This window comes from Geospiza fortis, unplaced genomic scaffold (genome assembly GCF_000277835.1).
Source record: "Geospiza fortis unplaced genomic scaffold, GeoFor_1.0 scaffold11, whole genome shotgun sequence".
NCBI lineage: Eukaryota > Metazoa > Chordata > Aves > Passeriformes > Thraupidae > Geospiza > Geospiza fortis.
The window spans coordinates 3,060,209-3,085,503 of record NW_005054304.1 but is presented as its reverse complement, the minus strand read 5'-3'; the positions used below and the strand labels follow the sequence as shown (position 1 = coordinate 3,085,503).

Below are 25,295 nucleotides of genomic sequence, written 5' to 3'. Positions count from 1 at the left end.
AAACATCAGCAGCTAATGCTGCCTGGCACTATCTATTACAAAATTACAGCTCTTCACTGAGGCTTTCTAAAAGTGAATACAGCTCCCCACAGCCCCTCTCCAAAAGCTCCACAGCTGGAAGCAGAAAGCACTGTAGCATGACAGGAATGCCAAGATGTCTATACAAAAGCAAATCAAATATGAAAACAAACTCCAGAGACAAAAGGTCTTCAAACAAAATCCATGTTAACACTTCTCCTAATTTGCAAATGGAATAGTTCCCATTTTGCTGCCATTACAGTGGAACAGAGAGAGGCAAAGCCATTCTGGACATTAATAACACCACCATGAACAAGAGCCCCTCCAAGAACCTAGTCTGCAGCAAAAAAGGTTTAATGAGTAATATTTTAAATGGCATATAGTTCAAGCATTGATCTCACTGCAGAACCATTAATCCCCCCCAAGTACTAAATCCTAACAAGGATTCAACCAACATATTTGAAAGGTGTCTGCGCAACTGGTACATATTCTTTCCCTTTCCCAATCCAGGGCATTTAACAGCATAGCTCTGCAGTTCACTGCTGACTACATGTATACTGTGCACTTCCTCATGGTTTAGGTATTTTTTTTCTGAGTTTCATTTCTGTCTGTATCAACAGACCCAGGAGAAAACATCTATAAACCACTTTGATTAAATTCTCCTGGGTTTTGGAGGCTGCCTGTGCCTCCAATGAAAGCTGGAGGAAACAGGCTTCTGAAGGTAGATGGAAGAACTACATATTTCTTCCACTGAGCAAGGCTCTACTTCTTATCTTGTAATTAAGCAGTTTGTCTGCTAATAAAATGACTTTACAGTCCTGTAATACCTGCATAAGGAGATAGTAGAGGGAAAGCTTAGTGATGTTTCCTGAGGAACACGCTTCCTAGAGATAAGTACAATTACTCTAACTTCAAGATAATGACATAAACTTAGCCCATAAATAAAGCTCCATCTTTAGAACCATTTACAGCATGAACAATACTGATACTTGTTTTTACTTCTCTTTTAAAATTACAGGCAGTTTCAGTTATTTGAAATAAAGACCATACTTTCAAAAAAGATAGTATTTAGCATGAGAATACAGTGCGAAAAAATGCAGTGCTTTACTTATTTCTGCATCTACTTGGTATTTATGTCAGCTGCACACTTTTGCATAAGGAATCCACTTCAGACCAATTGCTGCCTCAGGAAGCCACCTAGTAGAAATCACATAGATCCAATTTTCCTTTGTGACTTTCACCTATACTAATCCTAATTGCTTTGACTTCAGCAGAAGAACACCTGATTTACACTAGGATAAAGAAGAAGAATCACACCCAAGTTTCCAGGTACCTTCACTAGCAGCACAGGTGTTCTTTTGCTGGAAGCAGCTGGCATGTGCTAATTAGAAGGAAAACCCAACTCAACTGTTTTTAGTTTGGTAAAAACATCTAAGAAATGAGATGGCTCAGAATAAAGTCTCAGTATATTACAGTATGTTCCACAGGAGGAAATAATCTGACAAAATGAAATTTTCCATTGCCTTGCATCACACAATTTAGAAGGAAATTGAAGCCTGAAAGACAGGAAATGTCTTTAAAATCTGCTTGTATGGCAGATCTGCATTAGGCTGCAAAAAATTATTAAAAAAAGAAAAGTATTAAAAGATACTCTTGCCCCCCACTACTCACAAACCAAACAAAAACACCCACAAACTGATAAAGAAACCATGAACACAGCCTGCTGGAAGTGCTAAATGAGCCATCCACCTCACAAGACACTGTGTGATAAATTAGCACGACAAGTCATTTGTCTGAGTGTAAAATCCTCTTGCAATTTGGAAGAAACACTGACTGATATTAAAACCAGACAGTCAGGGAGCCAGAAGACTGCTACAGATTTACACTGTGGGTTTATACTAGGAGGGAAGGTGACAAACAGCATGCTGCAACTGGCTGATGATTTGGAAGAAGAGAGCAATTAAAATCAGTCTGATCACTTGGAGATATGACAGAATGCTCACACAACATGCACAAGGACTTATACTATGCAAAAATCCCGGAGTGGGGAAGAACTGGGAGGCTGGTAAGCATAACAGTGCTGCTAAGACAAGGAGGAAGATTTTACACATTTTTAAGGCAAACACGCACATCTGAATCCTGATCACAGAGAGAGCACAGCTGTCAGACTCACAAAGTACCTCAGTTATAAAGTGTCCTTATGTTCTAGGTGTTCATATTTACATAAAACAAAGTTACACAAAACTACTGCTTAGCTAGTGGTTTAAATTTGTAAACATATATACATTGTTACCAATAGAGCTGAGTTAATTTAATGGAATAGTCTAAATTTCAAAAAAATTGAATTAAAATTCTGAGGAATCAAGCAAAACAAAGAAACCAAGGTTACAAGGTACATATTTTGTTATTATTCACAGAAGTCGAGACAAAATTGAGTTTTATCAGCTGGGAGTTTCAGGAAGGTTTGGAACCCCAAATGTAGCAACAGAGGCATTTGTTTCTCAAGGGGTCATGACAGCAGACCCTTTCTGAAGCAGAGATGCCCCAGAGTGACTTGTTCACACAAGGGATTTGAGGACAGCACTGTACAATACTGTGTATTTTTCTCACACCTACAAATCCCATCTGTTGTTCTGAGTTCCTCAGATCATAAATTACAGAGAGCCAAGCCGTGCAGAAGCTGTCAGCACAGGTGCTGCAAACAGCAGAAAAGTACCAGCATCAATAGGTCACAGGCATTTGTGACCAGGCTCAGAAACAGAAATGCCTCACAACTGCACACACACCGCTGGTTGAGAAGAAAAGGTATAAGAGAGGCCATCAACTAAATTATTAAAATATATGCCTTAGAGGACATAACCTACACAGAAAATCTTACTCAACACTGATATTCTGGGCCATTTGGATAATGAAAGTACAGCAAGTGTTTTTGAGGTAACATATGTGATATTAACAGTACAGAAAAAAAAGTTAATGTTATAGGACATATTTCCTAAATTCCAGGACCACAATTTTAAAACAGAAGCGTAGAACACATAGAAACATAAAACACATGCATAGATCAGAACTGAGATTTTATGTCTAATTTTAATGCTGCCATTTCTTGAATTACAGGTAACCTATCAAGCCAGCTTATGCTTCCTTTTCTTATAGGACTTTTAAGTAATCTTGTAAGCATTGAATATATGAAAGGTTTCCCAAAAAATACATTCATTTTGAAACAAAATACTTTGCTCAAGTAGAACACAATTCAATAGCCACTCTTAGAGCTGACTTGCTGTAACTCCAGTTACAAAATCTTACTACTGTAGAATCAGTTCAAAGAAATTTTCTTTTAATTTTATTTTAATCTTTAATTTTTATTTTTATTTTAATTCAAAGAAATTAAAATAACACTTGCCAAGAATATGTAATGTGCTTGTCATTTGCAGTTGTAACTTGAGAAACAAATACCTTTTCTTAAAGAGATAGAAGGATTTAAGATAACAAAACAGCAAAACATTGAATTTTAACCCAAAAGTGAAATGGCATGAAAAGAGGGCTAAGCAGACTATTCTGAATAAAACTGCAACAGCCGAAACTTTCCTGTAAATGGAATCATCTTCATGCCAGCAAAAGCACAAGGAGATTCATTTTTGGTGATGACTGTTTAATGCTCGTCTTTTAAACATCACTGGCAGATTTCATCACTTCTGCAAGTGAGTGCTGCTACAGACAGGGATATTTGCAAAACCATTCCCAAGGTGCAGGCACAGAGGTCAGACTCCACTCTTGGGCAGGTTTCTTTTGCCCATTGGTACCACTGGAATGCATGTACACATGCAAAGTGTAGCAAATTACAACACTGTGCTGGATAAACAGACAAACAAATATCCATTTCCATTGACAGGATAAAAATCTGGGTCTCTAAGAACCTTAGTTCTACTTATGCTTTTCTGCCCTGTTTCTCTTCACCATTTTTTCTTTCTGATTTGTGTGAGCTATCAGCAAATAAGGACACATATCACATCACCGCATGCACATGTGCTTTGATGGATTCATTGAGATCATTCAGATTTACTAAATTATCTTCCTATAGAAAGATTATTATTACTGTTATTAAGGTAGCCTGTGTGCAATGGCAGAGACTGACACACCTGACAATCTAGGATATTTTTAAAAGCCGTTACAATATAATTTTTAAAACATTTAAAAATTTTCCCCTTTGAAATAAAGCCATAACAGTAGCAATGATGACAACCATTCTGATCTTCAGTATCCAGATTACAGGCTGTAAACTCAATAATGTGAAAACCTCAGTGAATGTTTCACACCCCAGTATTATGGCTCAGAAATAACTTTTCAGACTCCATTATGTCCGCCATGAACTTGATCTTTCACCTCTAGTGAAAATCCTCTTACAACTATAATTCTAAAGTTAATGATGAGAGATTTCATTTGCTTTCCAAGCACAGATAAAACCTTTTTGAAATACACTTTCACTGCCATGACCTTGGTCTATGACTTAAGAGTTCACCACATGTAATAATTTACTTTTTCCCATAGGGCTCATTGAGATTTCCTTTTAAAAGGTTTTGGATATGCAGTTGGAGCCGGAGCACTCACACAGCGTGCCTCAAGTATACATTGCCATATATATTACAGACATTTTGCAACCATATTGTTAAACAAAATTAATTTAGATCATTTAAAAATATAACAAAAAAACCCCCATAGGTCTGACTAAACAAAGTCATCCACACACTAGAAATTCAACATTTTGGGAATCCTGTTGCAATAATCCACAATATCTGCTAGAACAGGAAGTTGCAAAGTTTTAATAAAGTAAAACACATAAATTGGCATACTAATTCAGGAAATACACTGTTGCTCTCAACTTAGCAGCTCAAACACAGTTCAGTTCAAGCCCAGTAATACTCCCTTTAGCTCATGTGCCACATAATTACCAGAATTACTGCATTACTGGTTAGCATATGGCTGCTGACTTCTTTGCTGATAAGCAAAACTCTGTTTGCTTCGGCAGGTCTTACTAAAAATGCCTTTACTGTTAAAAACAAATAGACAAAGTCAGACCTACTGTATCCACCTCAATTAAAGGAATGTTTTTATTCCCGTGAATCTTGGGGAAAATTTCTCCTGGTGCCAACTCCCTGGGGATGCATCCAAGGGCCTGGGGCAGGGCAGGATGAGGAGGCAGCACAGACCCGGGGGGTCAGCCTGAGGAGCAAATAGCCGTACAACAAGCTGTAAATGCAGCTTGTATAGGGGGTATATACCATCAGGCATTGGATGGGTTGGCAAAGATTATGTTTAACAGGAAAACTTTTCTCCCCCATCACACAGATGAGTTACCAGGGGCTGCTGTGCTTCCAGGGCTCTCCTTTACCAGTCTCCTGCCCCTCAAAACTTTCATCTTCTCATAGGGGCTTCCCAGGTGAGTACAAGAGTTTAAGCTTCTGCACCAGCTTAAGTGCAGAAGTGCTGCTGCTTCCCCTCCCTCTGCAAATTTAAAAGTGGCAGCAAAGTACTGGATTTCAAATAGGAAAGGACACATTCACAAGGGAACATGAGCAAAAATCCTGGCTGTGTTGTCTTATATATCAAGAGTTCTATTATCATTATCGTGCAAGGACTCCATATGACCGGAGTTTCATATCTCCTTGATGTTTCCTCATAGACAGCTCCTCTAAGCACTGACTCTTCCTGGTCCTTGCAGCAGCCATCTGACTCCAGATCCCACCAATCCACTCTTCTATACCACTTGTTCTTATTGGCCACAGGTGTGGCCTGTTAACATCAAGCCTGCTCCTAATCTTTAGTAATTGGTTCAGCTGCAACTCTTTAGGGGACAAGATTACATTCTATGCCACCTTCATTTACCCATACTGCATCCCCCTACATGGCTGAACAGGGAAGCACCTGAGCATGGAGTCTGCAAGTCTGAAAAATGGTTCCCAGGAAACACATGGCTTTACTTCAACATGTCAGAAACAGTTTATCAGCAGCTTGTTCTTTTCAGACTTCATAATAGAGCCAATATTTTCCAGAAACTGGAGGACAAAAAATGTTTTGGAACCACTACAAATTTGCTGCTCTACTGATCTCCACACTTTTTGCCACATGCTCTAACTAATACATGAACAAAAAGTCAGTTTAACAGAAAAGAACAAATGGAAAGCACTTCTAAAATATCCAAACTTCTCCTATGAAAGAATTTTAAACAAATTTGGGCTTATTTAGTTGTGCATAGAGTAACCTAAGAGTTTGTTCTGTCTTCACACAAATGAGGTTTTCCTCATAGAATGTAAAATACATTTTCTTAACACATCTTGAATAAATTGACAAACAACTTAGAAGACAAAAACATTCACAATGTTCTTTCATAATCACAATGATAAAAAAATAATAAAATGTATTAAATTTTCTTGAAAAGGAATGAAATTTAAAGAGAACAATAATTTTAACTGAAAATCCTGCTTCATGTTTTACAGATTTGATTTCCACAAATCAGGACTTAATACTGCACAGCCAAAAAGAGAGCTAAAGAAATTATGTAAATGTTTAATTTGCTTTCTATTCTATAGATTCTTATTAGCCACTAAGCAAAAATATTAATGCCAGCTAAAACAGTGCCTGGATAGAAGAAAAAAATTCCCAAGTGAAATATGCTAAAGCTTTGATTTTAACACAAAAAGGGTAAAATCAAAAAAGAGGAAACAATGAAACATTATCTATTTACAAGTCAGTGATCAGAACTCTTAACCACAATGCTCCTTGACTAAATCCATCAAAGAAATTCCTAAATGGCATTTTTTGTTCTCAATAGATTTGTTTAATTTTGATGTATCTGCAGTGAACTGTAAGAAAATGGGTGAGGGACAGCAGAACCAGAACCCAGCACATCCCTGGGTTCCAGTGCCAGCAAACAACTGCACCACTCTGCCAAAAGCAAGGTTTTCATTAGAAAAACACCCTCACACAATGAATGCAGGTGCTCAATGGAATTTAGACTGCAAAAAGCACTCCACTGCAGACAAATCACTTGTTACTTTTTGAATCATCTTTCCAATTTTCACTGCCCTCCAAAACATATTTATCTTCAAAGGCTGAGTTAGGAAGAGTGGGTAACACTCTCCTTGCTAGCAAAATACCTGCGCTCTCTCAAGCAGGCACAAAATTAAACAGCAAAGAGTACAGAGCCTGAATTTTCGAGCACTAGACCCCACTCTCTGCAAACACTTTAATATAACTATTTCTGAATTGCTCACATTTAAAAAAGCTTGCTTTGCATACACAATGCATTTCATACAGCACTCACTGCTAAATAAAGGAAGCTCCTGCATAGTATAACCTCACACTGAATTAACCTGCAGACCAAGACAAATTCCAAACCACCTTTTCTTTAAAAGGCCACTTTTGTCAAGCATGAGAGCAAGACTCTCCCTCCTTTCCTGGCTTCTTTATGCCACAAACAGCTTTCAGGGTCAGTGGCTGTGCCACAGCAGACAAAAAAACTGGCTTCCCAGCCAAGCACTGCAGATCAGCAACAGCAAAGCCTCTAAAAACACTCTTACAAAGTCAGATCTAGGACAGTTGTGCAAACACAGCTGTAAAAACAAAAGGCTGTGATGATTCCAGGTAGCTTCCAGCCACAGCCCAGTTTAGTGCCATTTAAACAGGCTATTTTACAGCATTCTAGATTATGGCACAACTGATACAAGGGAAGGCTGAACATGCACAAGACTGCAAGTTCTGTTTCATACATCTTAATTGCACAGCTCTAAGAGTCTTGCACCCCCAGGACTTTTTCCACTGGACACCTTATGAGCCATATGTAAGACCCTCAGTTACAGGTAATGGCAACCAGAAACAAAATTAAATCTTATCCTAAGTCTAACTCAACACCTTGGGTTAGTAAATCAGCTGCTTTTCAAAGGTGCTGGAGAATCCTTGTACAAAGTAAAGAGCTTGGAGCTGAAGTGCTTGGCTGGGGATTTCACACACCTCATGTTAGCCTGGATTTGCTCCACTGAATTAAGAGCAGAGCTGTATGCCTTTGAAAATCCCCCTCCCTCTCAGCAGTTTGACTAGTGGGTTTGTACTACAACCACTATTGATAAACAAAAGGAGATCAGTGAGAGAAGGGAAAAACCCCAAAGACTCCCAATTGCTTTGGGTTATGGAAAACTTGAGAAGATACGAGGAACTCTGGAGAGAGCTAATAGAGCTGCGTGACTGGGACACATTACAGTGATGAAACTCATATTGTAAGTCATAATTTGGGCTCCTCCTATGCATTGATGGATATAAAATGCACTCACCACTCAGGGAAGGAAAAAACCCTAAGTATCAATAAATAGCTCAATAAAAACCATCTGCTCAAAGCGCAGCAATGATAAAAGAAAAGTAAACTCTTAGGATACATAAAAAATTAGACTGTAATACTAGAACAGAATTTAAAGGCACAACAGCTCCTGTGTACATACAAAGCTTATGCTGACACAGTTAGTTCTTTATATTTGTACATGTCAAATACAGACATCTTGCCTAAATTTGTCCTCCAACTCTCTCATACTACACTGAATTCACTTGGAAGTATCTAATAGTAGAACCATCTAATTTTCATTTAGAATTGTGTAATCTAGGCAGACAAAATTTACTACTTAGGAAAGGAAAAAGAATCACAATATTTCTTTTCTTTTTACATAATCACATTTAAAAACAATAAAATTAAATTACTTATCCTTTCATAAAGAAAACCTGGTCATATGAATATTTTAAGTGTAATCTGGAAATCAAATTTTAGATAACACCAGTGACTTGCATTTAGAGAGGAAAAACTATATTATAGAAGATAACTAAACATCATGACACAGTTTATTTGAAGATCTTAAAAAATTTTCTTTCATAATGTTCATGTGTTACCTTCCAAGGGTAAACACTCATGGTACACTGGTGCATCAGTCAGTGCATGAATCACAAACCATTAGAGCTTGTCCTTCTTTTTATTCATTTTATTTTGTTTTCTAAAAGGTTAATGTACATGTATATACAGTTCAAAGAACTTCAGATATTTTTAGAGAAATCAATATCTTTCCTGTGACTTTACAGTAGTGTTAGAGTTCACTTTTTCTTTATTTCTACTAAAAAAAACCCAAAAACACAGAGGCAAACAAAGGAATTTTCCAGTCTTCATTTCTCAGAAACTATTCATGTGCTATGTTTTCAAAATATCATTTAAAACTATTGTATATAATTTTTTGGGTAAATGTTGCTGCTCTCCTTTGATTCTCTCTCAGAAAGGTTAGCTGTGGATCTTGCAAATTTGTCCAGTTTTATGTTCTACATCTGCTTCCAAAAACAAATCTAAAAATCAATAATAGAACTATTTCGTTATATTATACCTTATTTCATTAACACCATTCTGGTTTTCTTCATTTTAGCTTATTTCATATTTCAAAATCTTGTCTTGAATGTGCAACACCTTGTTTTACAAAAGGGCATAGCAGAGCCACATTAAAGTTGAAAAAAAAAATAAAATAAAGCAGCACGTTGATTAAGAGGTTTTGTACAAGCTATAGCTCAACTGAACAATAACAAAAAATCCTCAGTGGTTGTGTGGTGTATGAGATAGCAAAATAGCCAAAGTATTCTTCAACAAAATGAGCTGTCTGCCACGATTTATCTGTACAATTCCATCACAGCTCCTGCCTGTTATGTTACACTTTTCAAAAGTATGTCATTAAGCTGCCATAAAAGTCATCACAAATTGCTTTTTCTCCCAAACTGATAATAGACTTATAGATCTAATTTTCAATCTCTTTTCTTCATTACTTTGATTCTTAAGGAGAGTATGACATTTGCTGTCTGAATACTTTGTAGTAATATCTCGCATCTCTACAGCACTTCTGTCTGAGTATCTCTGAGCTTTTAATAGGTTTGTCTTAACAATGCCTTGAAATGATGACATATTTATTTGTCTCTATTGCAGACTCTTAAAGAAATTGTTTTTATAATTTGGCTGAAAAACTACAAGACTTGTTAAAAAAAATGACACAACAAAGCTTACAGTGCTGTCAAATTACACAACCAAAATCCTGACCCTTCACAACACAAGAGCAAAGAACAAATGTGAGGCCTTCTGGTTTTCATTCCAATTTTTTTAGCTTCATGGACTGTCCTCTACACATAACATGAGAGCTGATTGACAGAAACAACTAAGTAATTGAGAAAATACCAACAAATTAAAAATTAGATTTTCATTCTTATGGTGATCTCTCCTCATTTTTCACCAGTCAACACATGAATTTTTTTTTTGTTCATGTAAGTCTTCATATGTATCAAACTAACATTCGGTACTTGAAACTGGCCTTGCTAATGAACTAAGTGCATTTGTGACAAAAGCTAGGAATAGGCTGGTTTAGAAAGTTGTTTGCAGGGTTAATGAAAGCAACGCAGGTAAAGATCACAGGAGCAAGATGGAAAATCAGGGTGAAGGAGAAACAGAGAAGAAACAAAGTTTCCCTTTTATTATCTCACAACCAAATTTTCCAATTAATATTCAGCAAAATCCACCACCCAAGTAGCCTCTAATGATGTAGGTCACTTTTGAAGCACTTGACCAAACACTTAATTACCCTGTCCCAGGCCAATAAAAGATAGATCTTTTATCAGGTTCTTTCAGCACTGATCTTCAAACACTACACAAATGTGCTATTATGCACCACAGCCAACCCCAGAGACACAGTAACTCACCCTGTTTTACCCAAAAGGTGGATGAGAGAGCTAAAAATAGAGACCATATTTCCCCAGCCCCAGGGGTGCTACTTCTCCCATGGCACAGGGCCTGATATTTCTTTGAGAATACCCCAGGTCCAAGCTGACAATTAACAGTCACTTCTACTTAGAGAAACCTAAACCCCTCCACACTGTCATAGCACAGGCAACCACCACAGCTCTTAAGTGCTGTGTTTCAAGACATCCAAGGAGGTCTTCAGAGCAGTTATTGGGGGTGTGCCTATGCTCTACAGCAGCAGGACACTTCCCAGACTATTTACTTCACGTGCAGCTTCCTTGCCATATTCCTTCTGAGCAAGCTCATCCATCTTCATATTCCATTATGCAGTGTAGATACATCCTCAGACAAATCAATTTCTCTAGGTAAGGGATACACATTTGTTGAGGCAAAAACCAGTTTAAGAAGCATTATTATGAACAAATGCTCTCACAGTGCAACCATTTGTACTTCCAATTGACTCCCAGGTTTAAATTTGTATATCAGAATGAATTCAAACTGAAATGGGAAAAAATGCAGTGTTCTGCTTTAATGAGAACAAGAAATACATCAGTAACAGCTCAGCTGAAGTCTGGCAAGGAGAGGTGTGAGACTGTTTTCCTCCCCTAGCACGAGGGATGTGATTTGCTCATCCTCAGAAGAAAGATTAGTCTGAACAACAAAGAAATATCAAATTCCAAAAACATGCTTGCATTGGAAACATGCTCAAGTTTGGCAATAACTTTGCCACACGCTTTGCCTACACTGAGCTTATTTAAAGGGAGTTTTTCCTTTACAGACTCTCTCAGAGCCTGACTGAGAACCTCCAATTCCCAAGGCCCCATTCTTGATTCACCCTCTCTGCTGTCAGCAGCTATCTGTAAAACTTACTACAAGGTATGCATTTTTACATTCCTCTAACACCAGTTGGCACAGAAGAATCAGAGTTCAAACTTTACCTTGTAGGTGATTAATACAACCACACAATAGAAAGCAGCCATTTTCAGCTTTTTCAGATATAAAATGCACACACCCTCACCACCCCTGAAGGACACTACCATAAGAAAGTGCTTTCTAATGGTCAAGAAACTAAAGTACCTCTCTCCCTCCTGTACACTGTATTATATGGCTTTCAACTCACCAATCTTACTGTACTTTTTTCCAGAGGATCTTCACCCTGTTCTAGGATAGTACAAATAGTGCTGAATGAGCACTCACTCAATTAGTCCTCACTGTTCATATGTGGTATCTTGCTGTAATTTACAGCATCTATATGTAGAATCATAACTGGAAAACCTCTCATTTCTCTGTTGATCACTATTGGGTACTTGAATTATTTCTTTATGGTAACTACCCCTCAGACAATTTTATGGTTCTTTTTTCAAGGTAGCAAACTGGCAGACAGTGATGTGCATCAGGATTGTCCATAATTAGAGATGGTTGACTTGAAATACTTTGGGTCTCTCTTCAGAGGATAAAGCAATTAAACAGCACTTTGTCAGTACAAAGTAGAACTTCAATCTCTTTCAGCGCTATCATGTGTTTTCAAAGCTGACATTAATCGGTCCCAAGAGCCTGAACTCAGAAAATGAGAAGTTCACAACTAATGGCCATATTTAAAACATGTGGTTGAAGTGAACCACCCAACCTCACACAGGAGTTCTATGGCTGAAGTAAGATTTGCCTTTAACCCTTCAGAATAGCATCCAACAGCCCCGGGTGTAAATCCCATCTGTCAGTGTTAATTCCCTCCTTTCTTCACCTACCAGGGCTCCTCCACCTTCAGCAGCTACAAGGAAGCAAATCTAAAGGAAACAAGCTCATTAATTAGCACAGCTGGATTAATTTCCTAAATGCCATTTATCTGGCCTCCCTGAAAACAGCAAGTGCTTTGTGGATAAAGAAAGAGTCTGAAATTACACCAGAATATGCCATTTTAAGGCAGAAATTTATCACTACCAAGCTGAGTTTACACCAACAACTTCTATTCCAGTATTTCCTATCTGTTGAGAGCTTTGCATTCCATCCCCGTCAGAGAACTCCACATTCCCTGAATTTTCACTTCACGCAGTCTCAAATAACAATCTAAGATTTAAATCTATGTTTGTATTGACACGTCCCTTGATACATTTGCAGCTTCAAGCTTGAGAAATTCCAACTACAGGACCTCTTAATACTGAACACATCCAAAGAATCTCTGCAAGGGCACAACTTCACTGCAAATCCATTGGTCTATGCAATAACTACAACACAGCACAGGAACATTATAGAGTTAGGACTTCCAGTGTAGCAACCACCAGAAATCTCAACACTAATTTCTATCAGAAACCTTTGTATCACCTCAGAAAAGTGAGTTTCTTTCAGTTTCACCAATGCCAGCACATAACACATCACTGTTTTCCTTGTTGACACCAAGACAACACCCAACCCCTAATTCCAGAATGCTTTGCAAACCACAGTAGCATCACATTTCTGTCTGTTCTTTGCCATTTGAGTTCATCATCAATAAATACTCATTTGAATGCCTGTTTAAAAAAGCCAAAATGCAAACTCACCTCATTCCCACCAACAGCTTTGGTTAAAATTACAGCAGAAGACACAGGAGGTGGCATGCAGCCCACTGTCTGCAAGCTGAAAACAACAAAAAGAATGTTACATTCTTTACCAGAGGCAAACACTAAGCAACCTGCTACCTTAAAATACCAAAGAGCCACGTAAAGTCTTATCACCTGTGCAGTGCAATCAGTTTCCAATCACTTCCAGCCTTGTACTAGGAAAGACACTCCTGCTGGCAGCATTTCTGTGCCATCTCTCACCAGTCAGCATGGTGAGAGTCACGTCACCATGCAAAAGGCACAAACATTTAACCTCTCTGTGACTCCACTTCCCCACCTGTAGTCCTGTAGCTCTCATTCACAAAGGTCTCCATACATCTATCACAGACAGATAAAATCACCTGGCTGCCATCAAAGCATCAACAGCTTTCTCTCACACTTTAGAAATCCAAGAAACCTTATTATTATTGTCATTTTTTAGCATTTTTTGTGCAGAAAAGTTATTGAAGTGCACAGTAAATGCTGTTGCAAAGTAAGAAAAAGGTGGTGAACTTTCCTTTGTTTTCCAAAACAGTTCACAATATCATACCACAATAAAGTACAATTAAATTTGGGGCTAAGTAAAAGGGCTTCTGAAGGAAAAATTGTGTTGACTTGGAAGGAACAGTAATGCATTGAATAAAATAGATTGCAAAATCCCCAAAAGCATGGAAATCTACATATGTTTTCAAGTATCAGAGCTTGAGATTCTAATCCAGAACAATCAATTACTAGTGGTAAACTACTTTGCATTTGTAACCACGTCAGTAGAACCCCCAAGAAAGGCAGTGCCAAAAAGCTGCAGCAAATAGAAGTATTAAATCCAGGGTACACATTACAGTGCAATTGATATTCTGCAAATATACAAAAAGCTTAAAGAGAAGAAACAGGTAAGTGACAATGACAGCATTCCCTTTGTCAGCTACAGACTCTGTGGAGAGGAAAGAGGCAGCCAATGTAAGCATTACATAAATCCAACCACAAGGTGCCAAGCACCACCTTGGAAGCACAGAGCAAGCTTACAGTGAAATAAGCTATGGCAGCAGAGAGTTGTCAGCACATGGCAGAATAAGCTCTCATTGAAAAGACAAGAAATACAGGAAAAAGAAATGGTGCAGGAAAGTTTGGAAACATATAGGAAAATATACAGCAGACAAACAAACACATGGCAATCCTGATGTCCATCTCCTACACTGTGATACTGTTCTCTCTCCTGTGTGGCAGCCAGCTCCTCAAACTTCTCACCTGCTCTAATAAGGAGTGGATTAAATTCAGAGTTATCCAGAGAGGTACAAAATGTGTGCAAGAGCATTCATCTCAGCTGGCAGGGATTTTCCATACTATAAGGGAAAGATTTAATCATACAACCTCTGTTGACGCTCTCAAATTAAAAACAACATATTTGGGATTTAAAATAAAAATCCCTATCAAGCAATATTAACCTAAAAAAACCTGGTACACACTAAAAGGACACACTCTTCAGTGTATGGAAATACACACCTGTAAACTTATTTTTCAGTTTGTATCAACTACACAATTCTAGCAGTATATAAACAGATGCCTCTAATGGCCAACAGACTACTAGAGATAACAACCAACCAACTCATACATTCCACTGGATCATGCCATGCTGTGAGTACTAACATCAGGGGCCAGACACTTGCTGTTCTGCTGATATCACTGCAGACAACTGAGCAGCAGAGTCTGAAGTCACATGTTTTAGATGTGAAAGCTCCAAAGTCATACCTTATACCCAATATTTGCATCTCATACCTCACCACCAGCGCTGTAAATATTACATGCTAAAAGTGGAAAGAGGTGAATCTGCATACATTAATAACCTGCTTCATGCTCCTTTTCAAACAGGTGTTGTCAATGCAAAACCTGGTCAGCTAACAAAAAAATTAACTTATAAGATGCTTGGGAGGATGCCAGTTTCTCCTCTATTTTATAAATTTCAAATTAATTGCAAAGCAATAAACTTCCTAATATCATCCCAGACGGGGTGGGGGGAAGAAAAAATCTCACTCAGCTGCAGAAATACAGATGAAAAGCTGGTACCACCTGTTGCCATTATAGTGCAAGAGTTCTATTGTCAGTACATTGCAAGGGTTCCATATTGCTAGAGTTTCATACCTGCTTGATGTTTCTTGCAGGCAGCTCCTCTAAGCACTGACTGTTCCTTGTGCTTGCAGCAGCCAACTGACTCCAGTTCCCCTCAACCAACCAATCCACTCTTTTATAACACTCTTCTGATTAGCTGCAGGTGTGGCCTGTTAACATCAGGCCTGCTCCTAATCTCTAGTAATTGGCTCAGCTGCAACTCTTTAGGGGGTAAGATTACTTTCTATACTAGCTTTATTTACCTATATTCTATTCCCCTACAACCACCCAAACCTGCCTTTCAAATAACACTTACAGCAGAAACAGGCCATGAGAGAGGATGGGAGAATCTACCAGGGATTCTGAAGCAAGATGGAAAAGCTTCTGTGGTTCTTGCAGGCCAGGCATAACCTTGTGTAGGGAGCAGTGGAGAGCTGCAGTGCCCGGGGGAGCCACCCTGCCAAGGGTGCTGCCTGCCCTTGGGAGCACATGCTGGTTTTTCCAGCCTTTTGAGGGCTATCAAGCAGCCTCCACCACATGTGCTAAATGGGTGATAAGGAAGCAACTTTGCCCAAACCTGCTCCCTTCCCTGTTTTCCTTAGTGTTTCTAAGGGAATAAAAACTACAGCTGTGGGGCATTAGGATGGACTTTTGTTTACACAGAGCTGCCACAGCACAGTCCCTCACACACACCCAGTGACCTGCTTTGAAATGTGTTATTCTAAATTAGGACAGAGCTCAGTATCTTCTGCACCTGCATCAGCTGTACAGCTCTGAGAGTGTCCTGAACAGCAGTATTTCTCAAGAAAGCACTCTTAAAAAACCCCAACCAAATCACCTTAATTAAACTCCTCAATCTGATCATCCTTGCAATGAAGCCTCAATACAACAGAGTTACTGCACTAAAAGACAAAAAAGCCAAATCAGAAGCAGTACTCAAGGAATAAGTGCTTGAAAGGCAGCTTGAAGCATACAGAAATGCAGCAGCTCACTAGTAAGACAGACACACTCTCATGACAAATGAGCCTGGTTTAGGCTCCACATTTAGAGAGATAAATGCACAAGTATTTATTTTCTTTACAAAAACACATACATCCCAAGTTTTACAAACAGTTTTACAAGTGTGCATGCATATGCATATAATTATACTCATGCATGCAACAGATCAAGTCACTCAAGTACTAAGAACCAAAGGGGCATAAGACTCATGGGAAAGAAGGAATGAGACATGCTTAATGGAACCAAAAACCCCACAAAAATCTCTTTCACCTTGCACTTCAGAAAGGATTAGGAAGGAATTTTGGCTACTGTGGAAAATCACATATTTCTCCTAGCTGAGAAAAAACTTCACAATTATTTTATTGTAAAAAATACCCTTTACTGCAAATAACTAAATACAAATGAACATCATATATCAAACTTATTTCTTTGCTTTACTGACACTGTTAAGCAAAAAAGTGTTAACTTTTAATTGATGTTCTCTCAGTGTCACCTTTTCAGTATCATTTGGACCAATTCACACTTGGTGGAGCATCAGGAGAAGCATCTTACAAACAAACTGAAATGCTCCTTTAGGTTTAGGCCTTGTAGAAACATAAACATGAGCAGCTTTTTCATTAAACTTTTAAGACAAGGAACTCCCCAAGCAATGTTTCACCAAGCAGTAAGGAACAATGGGTATTCTTTCCGTAGTTTTCTGAAATAATTGATTTTTAACACTCAAACATTCCAGTATACCTGCATGGCTCTAAGTATTGACTCCCATAAAAAAAAAACAACAAAAAACTTTTAACTTTTTTTTTAAACAAAGCATGTATCCCTAATACACCATCCATGCAGCTTTACACCTTGGCAAGATTTAAAACACACTCTTTTCATGGTAACTTAGTTTCTGCTCATCACAAACTTCTTGTCCTAAAAAAACTTCACTTGTTTTTTTCCCCATAATTTAGCTGGAAGCAGATACTGAATCCATGCAAGAAATGTTTTACACAAACTACTTAAAAACAGAAGACCAGTATGTGGCATACATAATATTTATTCACTAATTTATGCTTTTCCTTCAGCATTCCTTTTCTTTCCTCCCCACCTTCCCTGAGACCCAACAAATCACTTCAGCTGTGTTTTGTGAAAAAGAAAGCTAACCTGTTGCAACCTCCCTAAACATAAGATTGTCCAGACCTTTTGAAAATGAGACCAAGTTCCTGAAGGGATAATCTTGTGCATGTACTTTGTTTTCAACAGCAAAGTGCTGAAGCACAAAAATCAGCCAGCAAAATCTGTTCACAGTGCGACAAAACACCAGTTGCAGGATAAGCAGCCCTTTAAGATGACAGCTACAAATATATTTCACTCCATTATACTTAAACATACCCTTTCAAAAGCCATTCATTTATAGGTGTGATTGATAACAGCTGAAGAAAGACCCATATTGCTGTTGGGAAGAACACAAGTGTAAAAATCTGGACAAAAAGGTGTAGTTTCACATGCATCAAAGCACTTGTCAGCTCCTGCAAAAGAAAAAGAAGAGAGGAAGTTGCAGTCATAACAGCTGAAGTAAGATCATATTTGTGCTTTTAAAACGAGGATGAGCTTTACCATACAAAAGGAGCGCATGTCAAAAAGTCACCTTCAGGGATCATCTGATCTCTTTAATAATGAAGTACATCCAGGCAACATAAAAGCTGTCTGCTCCTGGGCATTTTTCCACAAGAATTGTCCACCACTTCAATAATAGTGTAGCTCTCAGAACAGCAGCTTTTCAGCAGGCAGCCTTAGCACTTTGTCATGGCTTCAAAACCTGTGTTAACTGCACTGATGGCTGTTTACTTTACTGACTTTCCATATCAGGAATCATGAAAACTTGTAGTAAGCACATGATTTCAGTTTCCTCTGTCTAAAGAGAGACACAAATGGTGATTTTCATTTATACTATTAAAAAAAAAAAGTTTATGGATGTTTGTATCACCAACCATCCATTTGTGGTGTTGGGGTTTTTTTTATGTTTGATATTTCTTCCCTAAAAGCAAAGTAGCAGACTTTGATTAGTCACTGTATCAAAAGGAAATTTATAGGAAAAAAAAGGCTGATGAAGAATAACAAAGAAAGAATACCAAGACCATAACAAGCTAAAAACTGTTAAGCCATAAATTTCAGAGAAATAAAGTCTAAAATACCACTGGAGACTCAGAAAACAACAACAAAAACTTAATTTTAAATAGTGTAAGAGCACTCCAGAGAGGTGATCAAGTACCCTTAAAGAAAAAACTCTTCAGCTAGCTCTGTGTCTCTCTGTTTCTGCCTTTTCAGGCACTTCAAGGACCTTCTACAAAGGTTTTTGAGTACAAGGAAAGAGCCTTGCACATTTCAATTAATTTCAAATCTCACAGAATGACAATAAAAATTCCTCTTCCTTTCTCTCACAGTAACTGGCACTCTTCTCAAGTAAACAATGCAAAAGAACTGATGGCACTCTTATTCAAAATCTAATTTGCTGGGATTCTCCAGCTGACACTCCAGATGCATTAAACATATCTATCTGTATCTCACATGCAGAAGTACCCTTCTAATTTCATATTTTTACAACTGGAAAATGCCTCAAAACCAGAAGGTTTAAAGAAGACTCCGTTCTACTTCTAAAACAAAAACTCAAGACAGAAACAAAGCCTCACTGTAACTTCCAGGGACTAAGGAAGGTGATACAACGCAGCCAACCTACTGCATGGAGGAATGCTGTACTGATGGAACAAATCTTTGCAGATCTAAATTACCAGTTGCTAGAAGCTGCTAGTGAGGACTGTGTTTCTGCACACCAGACAGAACAGGTTACCTTGTCTTCCCCCGTATTTCACACCCTTTAGGGAGCCTATCCTGGTCTCTCCCTGGCTGGTGTGGGTCCCTGTTGCCATCAGCCACTCTTCTGATAGTCACAGCTGGACTCCTCTGAGCAAATACCCACACAGAGCAAACAGTGTTTTCAGTGCCTTGCCAAATTCCTCGTTGAAATGGATAACTCAAGTATGTGATTTAATTTCTGGGGCCCTATGGGAGGTATTTGCTTTAAAAGAGCAAGCTATCCAGTCACTGCAAACTGAAATAGCATTATATTAAGGTGGAATGAAATGTTCTTGTCAGAGAACACTGAGTATTTCTACAAATGTAAGAGGACCTTGGTCACCTCTGGTTCTGAAAGTGTAAAAAGGCCATGCACAGACAGGCTCTCCTTGAATGCTGCCAATTATTCTGTAAAATGCTTTCTGAACACACCAGCAAAATTTTTGAGCATGCACTTATACAGCAGATTAAACCAGAAATGTAACCTTAAATTATTTCTAATTATTTCAAAATTATTTCTAACTATTTCAGATTTATCAGAAGGCCTCTGTTAACACTTACCAACTTTTCATCCTGTCATTACACATACCAAACACTAGTTTCCATCTAACTAATACATTATCTAATGTAGAACAGCTGATACACAGGTCAAGAACAAATAAAGCCGAAAGCAATAACCATATACGTGGCAATCCAATAAAAAGGCACATTGAGTAATAATACCAGCTTTAGGTTGTGCTTTAAACAACTAAAACATGCCTCAAAGTATTTTAATAAAAACATGACCTGGCCACCTAACACATATAAGGATTGTTTTTAACATACACTTTAGAAAGTAATAGCACAAGCTACACTTTAAGAAATTAGTTTCTTCTTCTGTCTTCTACCTCCATGGCAGAAATTCAAGTAAGGCCTAGTTTATTCATGAAGCTGGACAACAGCACCAGCCCTAACTGCTGCTCCCAAAACAATCTGAGATCAGCTACCTGAACATAAACACCAGCTCCTGTAAAAGCTTCATTTACATCAATATGTCGCTTTTAATACCACAGATGGAAAAAAAGTTATGTAAGTTCAAAGTAAGACACGACACATTGCCCAGAAAACTGGCAGTCACATCACCTTAACTGCAAGAAGTTAGATGTAAACTAGCATGGAGAATCTAATCAAGACTTTGACAATGCTACTGATTTCTCACAGCTGCTTTACAAAAACAAAGTTTCAAGGATACAAACTAGTGAAAGGGAAAAAAAATTTACATTTTTTTCTCCGCATGCAAAGATTCCTAAGCCTGAAAGAGAAAAACTTCGCTCTATTAATACTACTCAGGTTTGTGTTTTGAGTTCTCTGTGGAAGAGAGTGCCTCTCCACAGCCTATTTCCATTAGGATTAGTTACCATTCCAGGCAACCAGATAACAGGGTTCTTCCTGCATCCCCACAAGGCTGCTACAGAGGTGACTAAAGTTCCCAAGTTCACTTACACTGTGTCCTGGCAGAACTAGAGATCCTAGTGCCAGAACTGTCAGGAGACAGCAAAGGAGAGGACAGCCACCAACTCAAACACCTCCTCCACTTGAAAGTTCACCACTACAACCACGACACAGGTGGAGAGACATTTTTTGTTGTTGAATGCACAGTGTTCACTCAAATCCTAGTTCACCAGGAGATAACTGGATAAATTTGTGATGATTCTTTCAGGCACTAGTATCATGCAACTTATGAATAGCATCCCCTGTTAGTCAACAGCACAAAGGAATCCAAAATCTAGACTAGCAGAGACATGCAGTGTTTCATTTCAACTCTGGCTGCTCCTTCTCTTCTTGGCACATAGTCGTCATCTCCTTTCTCCGTGATTCCTTCATCTCTTCTGAATCCCAGACTATTCCTCTTTGAATAACATGTGACACAAAATTTTAAACAAATCTCAGTGCCTGTGATATGTACCAGAGTGCAGGTACCTCAAATCCACCTGTCCACAACAAAATCCTATGGGAAAACATCACCAAGACTTTGCCCTTGTATATTGACATTGTATCTGCACAGGAATCCTTCTGTGCTGACCCCAGCTGCTGCCCTGGCCCTACCAAACAAGGTAACAAAGCCACCAGGTCTTTGTTCTCATCAATCCAGCAGTGAACAGCTGCATTTCACCCCGATTTGGGTTTGGGCCAAAATCAGGGTGTAGATCCAGTCCCCAAATTGTGCTCATCACTTCCATTTAGTTAAAGCTGTGCAGAGACAAACTACCCACCCTCTGTGGATGGGTGACATTTATTCACACTATCCCCCTCATCATCTTCATTGCTTTGTGAAGCACTTTCTGATCTCAAGGAGGGTTATTCCTTAAATGTCCATCATTTATCTTCTCTTGCTAGCCATCTTCCCATTACCACCACCATTCCAATTATATTCAAATCTGATCAAGGAACACAACATTTTTTTAGAGCATAACAGGAATGAAGAAATGAGAAATTACAGTACCTCAGTTTTTAAGGAGAGTCCACTGTTAAAGAATATAGCTGAAACAGCAATGTAAGTTATGGTAATTTCTGGTTTCAGGGGTCCTAAAAAATATAGACATAGAGAACAAAGTGAGTTACAGTCAAAGGGATAATGATATGTATATCAGAGTAAATGACAATACTTAAAAAAATACCTGGAGGAAGTCTAATCAGTAAAGTCGCTAATAAAAAGAATGGATTTCTATCAAGTTACAGAAAGCATACTATTCATTTTTAAATAAAACTAAACCAGTGAGTGCAGAGTGAGTTAGGTCATCATATAAATTTCACTTTCATGATCAGAAGCCACTGGGAACTCAAAGGCAAATTCTGGAAATTTGAAAATGGGGAGCCTTTCACACTTCTGCCATCAGACTATCCCTACAGCATCAGCAAACTCAAACCACAGACTCCAATAAAAATATTAGCTGGTACCTTCACAGGGCCAGTGACATCCCTCACACAGCTACCTCTCACTTCTCTCCCTACAACACACACACACCTGTCTGGCTGCCTGCACAGAAGAACCCAAATCACACCTTGCAATCATTTCCTCGGGGCAATACAATTCTGTGTTATTCCCCTCACAACAGAAAATGGTTCCAAATGGTTCATTCCAGCCCCACAATAACACATTTCAGACACTGCTGCAGTGAGAGCAGCAAGAGCAGATGCCTGCACTACCAAGGGTTCCTCTGTATTGAAGGCTTACATTTGTATATATTTATATACTTCTTTCAGGGACATTAAAATATAGTCTTTTTTTACACTCCTATAAAAATGACAAATTCTCTTAATACACTTTGCCTTCAGAGGCCACCAGGCATTAAATGTATGTGCTCATTTTTTCATGAGCATTCAACCAGATATTACATTAGAAAGAAAATATTAGCAGTCTACTTAGGACCAAAGTAATATCCTTACTCTACAAGTGACCCTAAACTGTCCTGAGCAAAACTGCAGCAGCAAACAAGGCAGCCTTGACTCAGGACTGCAGAAGAGAGGAACCTTTCTGCTCCCCTGGATGAATGATACATTGATGGTCACACTGGAGTAAGGTCAATGGTCCTTAAATCAGAGGCACTTGATTGTACAAGTCAAATTTGCATGTCAAGTCATTTCAACCCAAATCCTCCTCTCAGAGAGAACTCTGCTGACAAGACACTAAAACTGTGTTTGTCAAACAACAACAACAACAAAACAAACAAAAAAACCAAACAAAACCCCCAAACAAACAATCAAAAAACCCCCACCAAGCTACATATATATAAGACCAAGGTAAAAATGAGACAGGAAATGCAAGAGTTACAGTTGCAGCAAAGCACATGACTAGTTGCAAAATTATGGCACGTTAACTGAATAGATGGGGGGGGAACCCCAAAAGATCATATAAATATATATATATATAGGTCTACAGAAAACTCTACTTTATAGACACAATTACCTCTTTTTTCTAATCCTTTAGAAAATTAGAGTCTCTATGTACATGCACATACAGCAGATAGGCAGTGGGTTAATCTGGCTAAAACAGGGGGTCTTCCAGAACTCAGTTTTTTCTGTTTTTTCACTGGGCTACCTGAACTCCTTCTCCCAGGAGAAGCCTCTACCACCAGAGCAACCACACACTCGAGGAGCACAGGGAACTCTCTCTGGTCACAACAGAAAAATTCTTTTCACAAAGGAACTAAATGGGCTCATTTATCAAATAGGAAAACACACAAAAATGGCTTGGCTTATGTCGTGAAAGTGACAATAACACAAATCTTTGTTATTTATGGCACAATCTTCCACGGGAATGGATGCTGGACCATCCATACCATTCACTAAAGCCCTGAAATTACTGTGCATGGCTTTGTCAGCTGGAAGATGACAAACTAAGGTTTTTTCATGTGTTGATACTTCCCACCCCTCACCTCTTCCTGCTTTTAAAAAGAAATATTTTTCTTCCTCAGAGCACGGAGATCCCATGGTTTCAGAGGAGGGGATACCACCATGGGGAACATGTGCTCACTACTTTCAATCAAAGCTTCCAAGATTTTTCAAGCAAGTTGTCCCAGGAACAATAAAGTGTCAAGGCTTGACATCTCTTTGCAGCAGGATAATTGAATGAAGTGCTCCATCATAGTGCTTCCACGCAGGAAATGAGCACAGGAACAATCATCTCCTGCTCTAGTTCGAAGGACCTCCCACACGGCTGCCAACAATTAGCACGGCACTCAAAGCAGAAAGGGACAAAACATCTGATACTATCAATTTCAAGTCGTCTCTAAGGTCTGCAGAAAACAGCACGGATCCTGCAAGAAGCTCCACGTGGGTTCTATTCACCCCTGCAGAACAGCACACCGATGTCAGAGGAGATCCTTGCACAGCAGAAATTTGCCTGCCCTAAACTCCATGAGGTACCAGAGCCTGAGTTGCCACAGCATGTGTTCAGAGCCATAATTTTTAAAATCACTTTCTTTTTTTCCCCAGAACCTAAGAGGTGGGAAAAGTTTGGCTCCTCAGTGAGAAGCTGTCTATCCTCAAACTTCAGCTCTTTTAAAAAGAAAAAAAATTAAAAAAAAAAAACCCTGTGCCTATAAAAGAACAGATAGGTTGTTCCTCCTCTCACATAACATGGAACTGCTAGAGGAATTCTATTGAAGTGCTCTACATCCCTTTTCTCAAGCCATCAGAGAACAATTAGGAAGAAGAAATACAACATATAATATGTTCTTGAAATCTACGAACGCCTCGAGCTGAAGTTCCAACGGAAAGTGACCAGGATTCACCCCAGCGTTTACACGGAAAGAGACATTGTTTATGTTGAAATAACAGTGCCTATTTCACCAGCCCTGGTTCCGGGACACATACAAGCCCTCCCTGCCCAGCAAGGGACAGATGCGCTTTGCCCCGTGTACGCATTTTTCACACCACCGCTTCCCACAGGATCAGTTTTCCTGTTTGCCCCCACCTTCCATGAGGAAGTAAGAGGGAAGAACAACGAGACAAAAATAAAATCCAAAACTTTAAAATACAACTGTTCTACTATAAAGCGATAGAAAAGGTCTGGCACGGAGCACAGCACCTGCGAGTTTACCACAACACTCCTTCAGCTACACTCCGGGGCAGCTCCCAGACGGCAGCAATCCATGCCCTGAGCCGCGGGACTCCGTGCCCACAGCTCTGCAAGTTCTGACTGAGTTGAACAGGAGCACATTCCGAGCCAGCCACCGCTCGGCTTCCATCACTCCTAATCCCAAAGGAGCAGGACGCTCCTCCAGGCACAGGTACGGTGCCGAGCAAAGGCACGGGAACACACGCGGGAGCAGCTCCCGGGTTCCTGAGGAGTAGGGGCTGGCAGCAGGGAACGAGAGGAGCTGATGGAGGGCAGAGACCCCGCACGGGCGGGACGGGGCGCGGAGACAGCGCGGCCGCCGGGAGTTGCCGAAGTCCCGGTGCTCCCGCCCGCACTCACCGCCTTTGACGCC

The 25,295-nt window shown here is 39.2% G+C and overlaps 1 protein-coding gene across 1 annotated transcript in view; it reads right to left on the bottom strand.

The window, feature by feature from the left end:
• The window catches only part of SLC10A7 (solute carrier family 10 member 7), a gene marked incomplete at its 5' end in the record, with an annotated part of 140,166 nt that extends 114,871 nt beyond the window's left edge, over positions 1 to 25,295 (bottom strand). The window contains 4 exons of the mRNA XM_031066475.1: positions 13,348 to 13,423; positions 17,863 to 17,999; positions 21,806 to 21,888; positions 25,283 to 25,295. Of these exons, the coding sequence (XP_030922335.1) occupies positions 13,348 to 13,423; positions 17,863 to 17,999; positions 21,806 to 21,888; positions 25,283 to 25,295 (309 nt within the window). The remainder of the gene's footprint in view (positions 1 to 13,347; positions 13,424 to 17,862; positions 18,000 to 21,805; positions 21,889 to 25,282) is intronic.